Raw genomic sequence first — 12,550 nt, forward strand, 5'->3', positions numbered from 1 at the left:
ATCAGAAGGTAAGCTTTTGAGGGCAAAGACTATGTCCTCCTGGCCGTTATAATCCCTAGTGCCCAGAATAGGCTTGGTTACCTGGCAAATTTCAATATGGGCCTGAGTGCGAACCCAAACCAGCTTTTCGCTCAGCCTAAGTGAACCCTGCTGTCATTCAGATGAATGAGATCTAAACGAGAAAGACTACCTTCAGAGGATGGGAGCTTCATTTACAACATTTGAAAGACCTAGAACCTTGTCCTCATATATCGTCATTTTAAACATTCTATTTATATTTTTTTTAAAAGATTATTTGAGAGAGAGAGAGCACGAGCAGGTGGGAGGGGCAGAGGGAGAAGCAGACTCCCCGCTGAGCAGGGAACCCCACATGGGACTCGATCTCAGGACTCTGAGATCCTGACCTGAGCCGAAGGTAGACGCTCAACCAACTGAGCCACCCAGATGGCCCTCATCTTATATTTTTGTTTTGTTTTCATACTGAATTTGGATTATAGCAGAATAAATAATAAAGTCCAAAAAGAGTAAATCCCCTTTCTGATGCCCTGCCTTTTAGGAGGAAGAGGGATCTCAGAAAATGTGAAGCTTTGGGACACCTGGGTGGCTCAGTTGATTAAGCGTCTGCCTTCAGTTCAGGTCATGATTCCAGGGTCCTGGGATCAAGTTCTGCACCGGGCTCCCTGCTCAGCGGGGAGCCTGCTTCTCTCTTTGCCTGTCGCTCCCCCTGCTTGTGTTCTCTCTCTCTCTCTGTCTGATAAATAAATAAATAAATAAAATCTTCAAAAAAAGGGAAGGGGAGGGCAGGGGAGCGCAGGGGAGTGGAGGGGAGGGGGAGAAGGGAAAGGAAGGGTAGGGAAGGGAAGAAAGAAAGAATGTGAAACTTTAAAAGAGGGCAGGGTAGCTGGTACAGTCAAGAGTTTCTGAGGTTTACACAGTCATGACAGAAGATATGGGGTCAGGAAAGAGAAAGAGGAGCAAGACAGATGAACGACAGAAAAGCTTCATTTAGCCAACGTTACAGGCAAGAGTGGAGGATTCCAGCAGGAAGATCTTTAAAAGGTAAAGAGGAAGGGCACTCTTAACAAGGCAACCCATGTTCAGTCCCTGCAGGGAGAAGGAGCTATTGTGACAAAGAGCAACGGACTCCAGTGACCTCCTTCCGAAGCAGCAAGAAAAAAGAATGGAAATTATTTCCCCATTTATATTCTTTCCGTAGGAAGTATGTGGTTTTAAAAGGCAGCTAAATACTTTTCATTACAGAAGACATAGTAAATCTGGCCAACAGATCAAATCCCTGGAAAGCTTGCCTCTAACTCAGATTATATGCAGGACACTTGAAAGGAGCAGCCTCTCAGGATCAGGACTTAGTGGAAAATTACCATCCATGGAAAGTTAAAGGAAAAAAACAGAGTTTTACTGGCACTCTTTTTTCTTTTTTTAAGTAGAAAGTGATAGAAAAGGCAGGCATTTCCCTTGAACCCATCGGATGCAGGAAAGTCGGATACTCAGGTTCACCATTTAAAAAAGAGAGAGAGAGAGAGAGATCACTCACATTGGGAAAAGAATATCTGAGCCAGTAAAACTCTTTCTTAATCCCAACGAAATAGCCAAAGCCCACCCGTTGTCTTCCCCCTCTAGACTCAATTTCTCTATACTGAACTAAGGAAATTATAGTCCGTGATCAGTTTAAACCGTGAACTTGATCCTCGTGTTGGTCAGTTAGCCTCAGACTTGTCTCTAGAAGTAGATGAGGTCCAATTCACCAAGTATTTGAACGATTAAGTGTGGGGACACCTGGGTGGCTCAGTCGGTTAAGTGTCTGCCTTCAGCTCAGGTCATGATCTGGGTGCTGGGATGGAGCCCCGCGGCAGGCCCCTATCCTGACTGTCCTACAAACTCTGTCTGCATCCGCAGTGGCCAGAGGACAAGCACATGGATGGCTCAGTGAAAATGAACCTCATTCAGAGTAAGAAACACAAGGCCCCGCTAGCCCGCGGACCGACGCCGTGGTGACGGCATCACCATCATCCTCCACAATTTAGAGGCAGGTCCTCGGGCACCGACCACCAACCCCAGGTTCAGGTCAAGTCTGCAATCACGACTCGCTTGTCCCCAGCAAACGAGGAGCTCCTGGGCTTACTCATCCCAGTGACATCACAGAGAATGATCCTCACCAACTTCGCATCTCCCCCCTTGAACCCGACAGATGTCACTAAAGGTCCTGCTAAATGACCTAGGGAAATGTCTCTCTCAGACCTCAGCCAGGTCCTTCAGGCAAGCGCTCATCATCCCGCGTTTCTAAGCAACTGCTTCTGGAAAAGATACACCTTGGACCTCTCAACCTGAATGATGAAATTTGCTTAACTGATGTGGTAAGCATTTTATAGAAAATGCTGAATTAAATTAAAAATCAATAGGCTGGGTTTTGAAGAGTTTGCATCTAACCATGAAGTCTCCCGTGACCTCCTCTCAAGAGGAAGGTCCCCATTCATTTGCACAAGTGCACAAAAGTGCTTCACGATTCATAACAGCTGGCACTCGCTGCAGCCCAGAGCCGGAGCACCGAACGCAAATCTGCAGGAAACCGTGGTTACGCCTCTGGACTCAACAGGCTCCAAGCAGCGTGGAAAGCAGGCCCCCTAGTGTGCAAAGCGCTCGCTCCTGGATAGTAAGTCTGAACGCTGCATGGAAACTGCCTTTGCACCGAGTCCTCATAAAAGAAGAAAAAAATGACCCAAGTGGTGACCTCATGAGAGGATTTCCTAACATACCTTTAAACATCTACTATCATAATCACTTTAGGACATGAGCAGCTCCAGTCATTCAACAAACTAGCGGCTGAATGCCCAACCCTGTGTCAGACACGAGGACACAGGGGAAGCGGAATCATCATCCAGAGCCTCGCAGACCTCATACTGCAGCTCAGAAGGCAGCTGTCTAAGCCAGGAGCGACAATAAAGCGAGCCACCTTAAAAGGTCGAAGTAGAGTCCTATGTACGTGTCAAGATTTTCTGTTTTCAGAGAGCCGAACAAATATTTCATTTCATCTTCAGAAGTGTGACACAAGCAGGAATGGGTTAGCTTGTATAAAGGGGTGAGGAGTGGCTCCCGCTCAGCCACCCATCTAAGGAAATGGCACAGCCTACACCAGAACCCAGACCCGATGTGCAGGTCAGGACTTAGCCGGGGGCGGAGAGCTTTGGGTCAAGCTTGGAAGCTTCCCTCTTTAGGAACACTGGTTGCTTTTGGGAAAAGGAGCTGTTCTTACGGTCGCTGGAAAGTCAAGTCCTACTCCAGCACACTCGCCAGTGTTCTGTTGTTACCAGCATTCAAAAGATAGAGCCAAATGTGAAGGAGGAAGAAAAAGAAAGAAAGAAAGAAAAGTGGGGTTTGGGGTGGGGGGAGGATTTGCACACAACGGTCAATATTTCTAATACAAGTAATGGATGGACCTGTTTTAATAAGTGAAAGAGAACCTCAGACCCTTCTTCCTCACCCCTGAATTAATAAAAATTTTACTACAATGTAAGTTTTGAAAAAACTTAATACTAGGTATACATTCCTTAATGCTTACGGCTCTTATACATCAACAGAACAAACATTTACAAATACGTTCTTGTTTTGATGCAGCTAATCCCCAATGTCTTTGTTATTTTGGTATCTAAAATCCTAATGAGCATGCCCACTTAAAGAATTATTACATGACACAAATAGGGGTTACGACACTTTCAGAGTTTTGTCTCTGGGTCAAGATACTCACACTGTATAGTTAAGTGAGCAAAGTAATAAGTGAGCAATAAGTGAGCAATCAAAGTAAAATCATAAAACTTTTAGAATTCTTAGAGCTATTCCAGCAACTTCCAACAATGTTCCTGTGACCCCTTGTTTGAGAAACACTGGGGAGAAGAACAAGACTGTGGAAGTGAAAGATAGTGTTATAAACCTGAGCAGGTTAGATCTTTATTAACTTTACTTCCTTCTTTCTTCTATAATGCTTCTGTAATACTTTATTATACCGTGAGTACAATAAAATGCATATACTTTGCATACATAATGCTAGTATATCTTATGGTATAATAAAGATCTGCAAAGCCAATATTCTCGATGCTTTAAATAACATTTACTGGGCCATTTGCAAGGTACACAGAGGTCACTGAGATCATAGCTCTGCCATCAACAATCAAAATAGAGCAATGTGTCAACAGAGCTCCTTTCTTTAGATGTCTGCTGAAGTATTTGCTTTTTGTAAAGTAAAGGAGTAAAAAAGTTAGGAAAAAAAGAATTGGCAGCTGGGGGGGCCAAACGGTTAGAGGAAAAAGTGTGAAACAAGCAATGAGCAATGCCTGTGGCCAAAAAAAAAGACAACCTCTTCAATTCCTTCAATGTACTGCTTAACACATGCTTACAAACCCTTTGAGTTCTGATCTATGATTTCTCCTCATTTAACATTTTCCATCCAACTCTAAGTGGCCTGTTGGATCAAGGAGGAGACTGTAGGTGCAGGATAATGTAATGTTTATCCTCGGGTCGGCTCACTACTGTCCTCAGGACTGGCTTACTTACACTGATTGGAGAAGAAGGTCAGACTTTAAAGAGCCCCTGAGTCAGTGTCAGACCCTTGCCCGATAACACTGTAATTTCCCGGATTTGGGACGGCAGGTACACGTTCCTAGGAGTTACCTTCTGTGATCTGCTGCCACCAGCTGTTGGTTGGGAGGTCTCAGCATGATTTTCTTTGTTGAGACTTAGTGGGGATGGTGCTAACTTTTGTGCCGCCAGGCGGGGGCTGGTCCGAGTCGGCATGGTTGTTCTCCGCAGGACATACGGGCTTGCCTTTCCCGTTGGGATATCAGCAAACCCTAAGGGCAAAAAAGGCTGGCTGTCAACATTGCTAGGTCCAACTGAATCTACAATGGAAACAATCGGTATCAGGTGAAGTTCTCACCAATATAAGAGTAACTCCAGAAACACTTTCTGCCGGCCACAGCGGACAAGAGATTGACTTCACAGTTGCTAAATCAAACAAGTAACTAGTGGGTTTTCTCTTACCAGACACACAAGAAAACACAATGGAAAAGGGAAAATAACATTAAACAGAATTTTTTTCCCCCTGCTTCTTCTTCTTCTAATTAGATGTCTTAACTCTCATTTTTCTAAGATCTGAAGAACATACCAGCAAGCCTTCCCATAAAATCTGGATTGGAGATAAAAAGGGAGGATCAAATAGAAAGGGGGTGGGAAGCCAGCTCTTGTTTAAAACAAGAAAAGGTAAAATGGTAACAGCCCCGGCAACTCAGGCAGAGACTAGGTGGGAGGAGACAGCCGACCCCGTAAAAGAGGGATTTCACCGTCTGCTCACACAGTCTCCCTCCACAGTGCGAGTGGACATGACTGGAGGTACGTAAGAGGAGAAAGTCAATCCCAATGACACTAATGGTTGGCATCTCACACACACTCCAGAGCCGTGCTGATGGCTAACTAAAGCAGCATTTGGCTTTGCGTTTAACCATTTAATTATAAATAAAAAGCAGTAAAGAGAAAGAGATAGCTATTTTGGGGCCAGACTTCCTAAGGGCCAGTTACTCAGAACAGTGCTCCTCAAATCATCTACGGCAAAGACTCAGTGTTGATATTTCTTTGAGGGAAAGGGGTGGGGGGTGATTTCCAACCTGCTGTGGAATGATAACTTCTGCATAACACAAGAATGAACCAACAGAAAACTCACGATGTGTTTGCATGTTGCAACGAGGTCAAATTGCTATGAAAATTTCTCAATTCTTACTCTTGATTTCTGAACATGACTTTTTTTGGTCACAGACCAGTAATAAACTGTGCCTAGACTGGCCCCGGTCCCTGGGACACAGTTTAAGGATCACTGGGTTTAAATTAAGAAAATAAAAAGCAGTTTAGTGGCTCCAACCAAGGGGGCCCATCCCCCAGCTCACCTCCTACCCGGGTGAGATGTAGACTAAAGGTGAAAAAGCTTGAAGAATGTCCTCAGTTTGGGGATTTTTCAGCAGAGAAACATCAAATTCCAAACAGGTTTTGAGTAGTCATTTTAGAAATCTCCTAGCACATTTTGTGTTGTAACGTGAGTCATTAGATCCTAGCCCTTTTCTCCTGCAGAAAGGAAAGTATACCGTACCAAATTCAAGGTGGACTGTTGTTTCTGAAGACCATTTAGTATTGTTGCACAATAATCTAAAACGTAAATGCTCCTGTCTTTTTGTATGTGGATTTTTATAGGGCATTTCAAAAGAACACAAATGATTTTGCTTTTAAATGCCTACCTTTCTTTACAACTTCTGGAAGTCCTTCTGGCTCAAACTCAGTGTCTCTGGCATCCTCTGCGGGGTGAATACCACTTTTGACTGCTTTCCTACTCTTCTTAGAAAATGTCTCTGGGGTAGAAGGCGCTGTGCCTCCGCCATCTTCCCGAATCCCAGTGGACCTTTGCCTTTTGCCTGAAGCTTTACTTTGGCTGGATGACAACTTCTTTTCAGTAGCAGAAGGGGCTGGAGAGGCTTCTGGAACAACTGAATTTAGCAAAGGAGAATGCTGGAGATTAAGTTTAGACTGTGAACTCAGACGTGCAACTTGTGTCTCCAGCATCTCTTTGGCTTTCTCTAACTTCTCGTGGCTTATGAGCAGGGCACAGTACTTGTCCAGATATTCATCGGCCTCCTTGTTTTTTTCTTCAAGAGTTTCTTTCAGTTCTTTTATCTCAGCCATTAAATCCTCTACATTAGAATCCACAACAGTACCTGTCAAAAATAAAGTGACACACCGCATGTCACTTGACGCTTCTCTAATCAACACTGGGCATCATAAAGCAGATAAGCTCAAGTTTGTTCTTTGATTTTCGCTTAAGAGAAGTGGGGGAGATATACCTGTATGTGTTCTTATAGACCAAACAAGTCTTGTTTGGGAGGGATCATATCAAGGTAGATATTCTAGACTGCATGACTTTGACTAAGATAGCTTAAAGAAAAACCATCAAAATCTCAAACTCGTATTCCAGCCACCCCGTCAACACTTCCTTGCAGTCCATATGAGATCAGATGAATTAATTGATCTCATTCCCAATTTTCCCCTGCCCATTCTTTTCCAGCATAAGTGAATGAACAATAAAAGTTGGTAAAGAATATGAAGCCTGGTGGAAGAGTTTTGGGCAACAGAAGAGGGTTAGTGACAAGACGAGTCAAAAACAGCTCTGAAAACCATTTTTAAGCAATGGAGGATCTGATGGACAAGTGCTTGGGGGATGCTTCAAAAGTGGGAGTCCTGGTCAACTTGTAGCTGGGCCTGGTTGGCACCAAATCCATTGGAAAAATTCCCTGAATCCACAATACACTCCAAATGCTCTTCTCAGCAGGGAAGATCACTGACCCCCCATGTGAAGTTGTGGTCGAGAAGGTCCCTCATACTATACTTGCAATCATCTTTCCACACAGTGAAAGCATTCTACTCCGAAGACACAAGTGGAAAAAACTGACAATGACAGTTGCCATTTCTTTTTTTACTTCCACACCCAAACATATAGCCCCTAAGCCTTCCATTTAATTGACCCACGAGGATGGGCCAAGGACAACCAGAATCAGCTGCTGATAAACCACCAATGCCAGCTCAGAATGTCGATCTGCCTTTGACGTAGGGCTTGCATAAATGGACATCCACATGCAAACTCTTCTAGGAACAGCTTATTAGCAAAAAGTGCTGCCAGTTTTTCGTATGTTTTGTAGAACAGAAGATACAATAATTCTATTTCAAAATGCAGACTTCATTCTGAATCCTATTAATCCCATGACCCTAAACTGAGCACAAAATGTAGAAACTGGAAAATGGATAACTGCTGGAAATCGATACGCAGTAACAGAACACCGCGCCGGCTGTGATGAGCACCGGGTGTTGTGCGCAACTAACGAATCGTTGAACGCTACATCAAAAACTAACGATGTACTGTACTATATGGCGGCTAACTGAACATAATGAAAATAAATAAATAAAACTGAAACAGAACAAAACAAAAAAACACGCACTGAAAACATTTCTGTGCCTACACACCATACGTGTATGGTTTCACTAGTGGAAAAGAGCTTTGGATCGTGGATGTGCCCAATCAATGGCTACCTGTCTTTTGTTTCTCTTGTGCAGCTTCCAGGTGAGACAGCTCTTTCTGCAACATCTCCTTCTCCTCTTCCAGCTGTTTACAGGATTTGATCAACAATTTTATTTTCCCCTGGGCACGTTCATTTTCCTTCTTCAACTGATTTGTATATTTTACGTTGTCTGCCTACGAAACAAAACCTTGAATTTAAAACCTTGAATTTCTTTGTATGAGCATTTCGGAAAATAATCATGAGATATAATTAAGAATCATATATTATAAATTTAAGAATTATGATGTTCAAAATATACCAATTCATCTTCTCTATTGGTTTCCTAGGTCTCCCCAGTAGACACTGTGGTTTTGTCACTTTCTGAGTATCGGCAAGCCTAAATCTTGGTTTCTGAGATAGTGTTCTATTAAGGAGCCCACCGTGTCTGGGTTTGTCCAATGGGAATCACACCTGGGGGGTTAGAATGGGAGATATGTGGGCATATTCTTGGTGGGTCAAAACTTCTTGATGATGGGGGTGCCTAGGTGGTGCACTCAGTTGAGCGGCTGACTCTTGGTTTCGGCTCAGGTCCTGATCTCCGGGTCATGAGATCGAGCCCTACGTTGAGCTCCCCGCTCAACACAGAGTCTGCTGGAGATTCTCTTTCCCCTCCCTCTGCCCCTCCCCTCTGCGTGTTCACTCTGTCTCTCTCAAATAAATAAATAAATCTAAAAAAAAAAAAAAAAGCAAAACTTCTCAATGATAGAACTGTATTTCCATTTGTAGTCTATGCCATTGCACAATTTCAATACCCAAGATGGCATTTGTCTTGGTGACACCAAGTGAAGGCCCAATAATATTATGGCTCACAATACTTAAACTCTACAGTTGCTCAAATAGAAAACGAATAGAATGGTGGGAGAATGATAGCATCATATGCTTCTCAGGAGTACAAGTTCACGATTCCTTAACCATATCTGCAAATTCCAAACAAAAGCTCAGACAATGATTTAGAGGAAAAACCTGACCTGAACAGATACAGAGGTATTTATCTATAGTCTTTATTTATCCCACCTTGTGAAAATAGTCCTACAATTTGTTGCAGAAATATGAATTTGATTATGAAGTATTACCCCATACCTTGCAGGGATATTATGTAATATATGGCACATGAGTTGTATTATGTAATATCTAAAAAATGCAGACTTCTAAAATAAGCTAGTTCTACGAGTTTCTGTAAGAGATCATGAACATACAAAGGTAGACCAAACTATTTAATAAAAGAAAAAGAACCTGAGCATCACATTCATGTTCCAAGTAGATTTCATTCTTTGTATATTATTTCATCTTGGAATAATATTAGCAGTTTTGCAAGAAATCTGCATTTTCAGGATTTTTATTTCTGATTCCAACCATAATTGGATTAGAGATCTATTTAATTCCATTTCAAAAGTGCTTATTAACTGGACCTCATTAAAATTATATGCACTCTGAATGGGCTCAACTGACAAGTCATTTTGTACACAGTATGTGTAAATATAGGCATTCCCCACAGAACTGTCAAAGATTAGACAAGCAGAAAGCATACGTGAAACTGAAATATTATATACCAATTTTACCTCAATTTTTTTAAAAGAGAGAAAGTGAGTAAATAAAAAAGTAGACCTGAAGCTCTTCTTTCTGTTATTAAACCTAACATGTTTCATTTTGTAGCAGCAGAACATTAGTGATCGTGAATGTTACCCTGACTTTTCTTAGTTTATATTTTATTGGTATATTTCCTTCACCTTGAGAATTATTTAAGAGCTACAGACATAAGAAGTTTACCCCTACTTTTCTGTTTCAATGTATTGGATATACGATTATCCTAATTTTTGCAATTTAAATCACCTTCAAGTAAAGACCTTTGCAGATATTTACCTCCCAGGTTTGTTATTATACATCCTGGATGGTATTCATCTTATGAAAAATATCTATAGGAATCAAAAAGCCTCTCTTTCTAAGAAGTAGAATTCCTGCAGCACCACCTATAATTGAACAATCCTAAGACTATGGTTCACCTCTTGTTTTTTTGGAAAGGAGAAAGTTTTATGATCCTTGCGTGCAGAGGAAGAGGAGAACGTACAGATGTGTGCACGACCAAGCGCTCTGGTATACCTTGATCTCCCCATGAGCCACGGGAAAAGTGGGTTTGGTGATGGTAGTGAACTCGGGAGACCAATCAAGCAAGACCTTGGAATTACCCATGAAATTATTATCTACAGCTGGAGAGGCCTGTTCTAATCTGCTATCACCTCGATCTTCATATGAATCTAGAGAAAGTCTTTTACCATCCTCTAATTTGAGAGGATTCATGAGCAATGCATAAAGTTTATTCAAGCCGTGAGATCGCAGATCATCCACTGATTTTTAAAAAATAACTCAGCAGAGAACTGATGCTTTTATTTTTGACTACAAAAACAAAAAATGTCATAACAATTGAAATGGAAGCATTAATTCCATGCGATGAAAACCACCATTACCTGTATGAATCATTCTAAGTCATGAAGCAATAAAAAAGGAACATACCTTGGTTTTCTTCAATTCTTCTAAAATCTGAGTGGTAGCTTTCAAAGAATTATTGAGTTCTTCTTTACTGGACTTTAAGAGATCTACCTCTGCCTTCTGCAAGCTGAGACATTCTTCCTGAGAAGACAGTTTCTCTCGATATGTCTGGATTTCCATTTCGTACTAGGATGAAAAAATGTTACTTTAGTCAGGAGGCTCAGCTAAAAAAATTTAAAGGAAAACAAACAATAAAGAAAACTGCTGTCCCAAGGACCATTTCAAATAGTCTTTGGACCCTGCTATTAATCTATTCCAAGATGAAAGAAAATATTATTTCACATTGTAAAATAAGACCTGTGCGGTAACTGGGGAAGACAGTGCAGGTAATATGATGAGACCCTTTAGAAGACCGTATCACGCAATAGTGCAGAACATTGACCTTCTTGCAAAAAATGCCTCATTACCATGGTCAACTCACCACTCTCCGGCTCCTCCAGGAACCAAACCCCACGTTTTACCTGTTTGTTTGTATCCAGAAGCAGAGCCTGGTGTTTCTTTTCAGCTTCCTGCAGCTGTAGCTGATATTCAGCTCTTTCTTCTTGCACTTTCTCTTCCTTTTCCATCTGGTCCTTGTGTATATAATCCAAATTCTTCTTCAATTCACTATTTTCTAGCATGAGCTCCTTCAATTGACCCTAATGAGAAAAGTAAAAAAAATCACGGGAAAATAATTAGGAACTTGGATATATAGCTTTAGGAAATACTGAGTACTAAAATGAAAAAAAGAAAACAAAAGAATTTACAGATAAGACAAAATCTGTATAGAAGAGTGCTGTAGCCCTTAGTGATGTACTCCCTTGAAATTGTGACTTCACCTCCGATGACAATTTCTTCTGCTCCAGCCCAACCACCCCCAAGGTCATATCCCCTGGGACCCCAGACTCTCTGAGAACCCAGCTTTAGCTGAACCACTCTGGACCATACCCTCTGAGGCTTTCCAGGCTCGTTCACTGAAGTGCTTGCGTTGCACTAATTTCTTGACGTCATCAGCAGCATCCCTACCACCCCCACCATCGCACTCAAGCCCCTCCAGACTTCCTTGACCAGCTTCGATTCCATGTTCTATCACTGTGAGCATTTCCTTCCAAATGCCCTCAGCTCTTCTGCCCCTCTCCCTTCACTGTGTGAGACAGGCAAGACTCCAGCTCCGGGGCCCGTGTTCTCCGAGCCTGATCCCCAACGACTGTTGCTACATGTCTCTATACATGAGCCTCCACTTCCTCATCTCCCCTGACTCACGCCCTCCAACCTGGCTTTAGACCCTCCAGTCATTTTTCTTATCATTTTCTGTCTCACAATGGCTTCCTTTCAATTTCTAAAAAAAAAAAAAAAAAAAAAAAAAAAAAAAAAAAAAAAACCAAAAGAAAAACAAAACTAAGATTTTTCCAATATCAGAGATGTTGCCACACTACTGTCTAGACCTAGAAGCTTCCTTCCTCTGCACTGTTCCTCGCGCGGCTGACCCCTCACCCTGCAGGTGACATTCTCTGACCTCCCCACCTAAATTAGGTGGGCACACACCCCGGTTCCCAATTAGTCTGCAGTAAAGAATCTTGTTTGATTCATTTATGGCACTTGTGAGATTATGATTCTCTTCTATAGCTCCTATTTAATGATTTACTGTGTGTCTAGACTGTAAGGTCTCTGAGGGCAGAAACCACAGCACAGCACTATGGACTTGAGGCTAAACACCTCCCTTTTCCTTTTAGCAGAGCCTATAAACCAGATTCCAGCCAGGATACTCCCAAGCTGCTCAGAACCAAAGGAAATTCCAGCATGTGCAGTACTCAAATATCATTCGTACAAACTCCTTCCATGCACCATTGCCAGAAAATTCCAGGAGT

At 42.2% G+C, this 12,550-nt stretch overlaps 1 protein-coding gene across 1 annotated transcript in view; it reads right to left on the reverse strand.

The window, feature by feature from the left end:
* Positions 1 to 12,550, reverse strand: part of CENPF (centromere protein F) — a 64,762-nt gene that overhangs the window by 1,850 nt on the left and 50,362 nt on the right. The window contains exons 15-19 of the mRNA XM_026509143.4: positions 11,165 to 11,341; positions 10,668 to 10,829; positions 8,131 to 8,293; positions 6,291 to 6,764; positions 4,681 to 4,859 (exon numbers count right to left, since the gene is read on the reverse strand). Of these exons, the coding sequence (XP_026364928.2) occupies positions 4,681 to 4,859; positions 6,291 to 6,764; positions 8,131 to 8,293; positions 10,668 to 10,829; positions 11,165 to 11,341 (1,155 nt within the window). The remainder of the gene's footprint in view (positions 1 to 4,680; positions 4,860 to 6,290; positions 6,765 to 8,130; positions 8,294 to 10,667; positions 10,830 to 11,164; positions 11,342 to 12,550) is intronic.

Source organism: Ursus arctos, unplaced genomic scaffold, assembly GCF_023065955.2.
Source record: "Ursus arctos isolate Adak ecotype North America unplaced genomic scaffold, UrsArc2.0 scaffold_2, whole genome shotgun sequence".
Taxonomy (NCBI): domain Eukaryota; kingdom Metazoa; phylum Chordata; class Mammalia; order Carnivora; family Ursidae; genus Ursus; species Ursus arctos.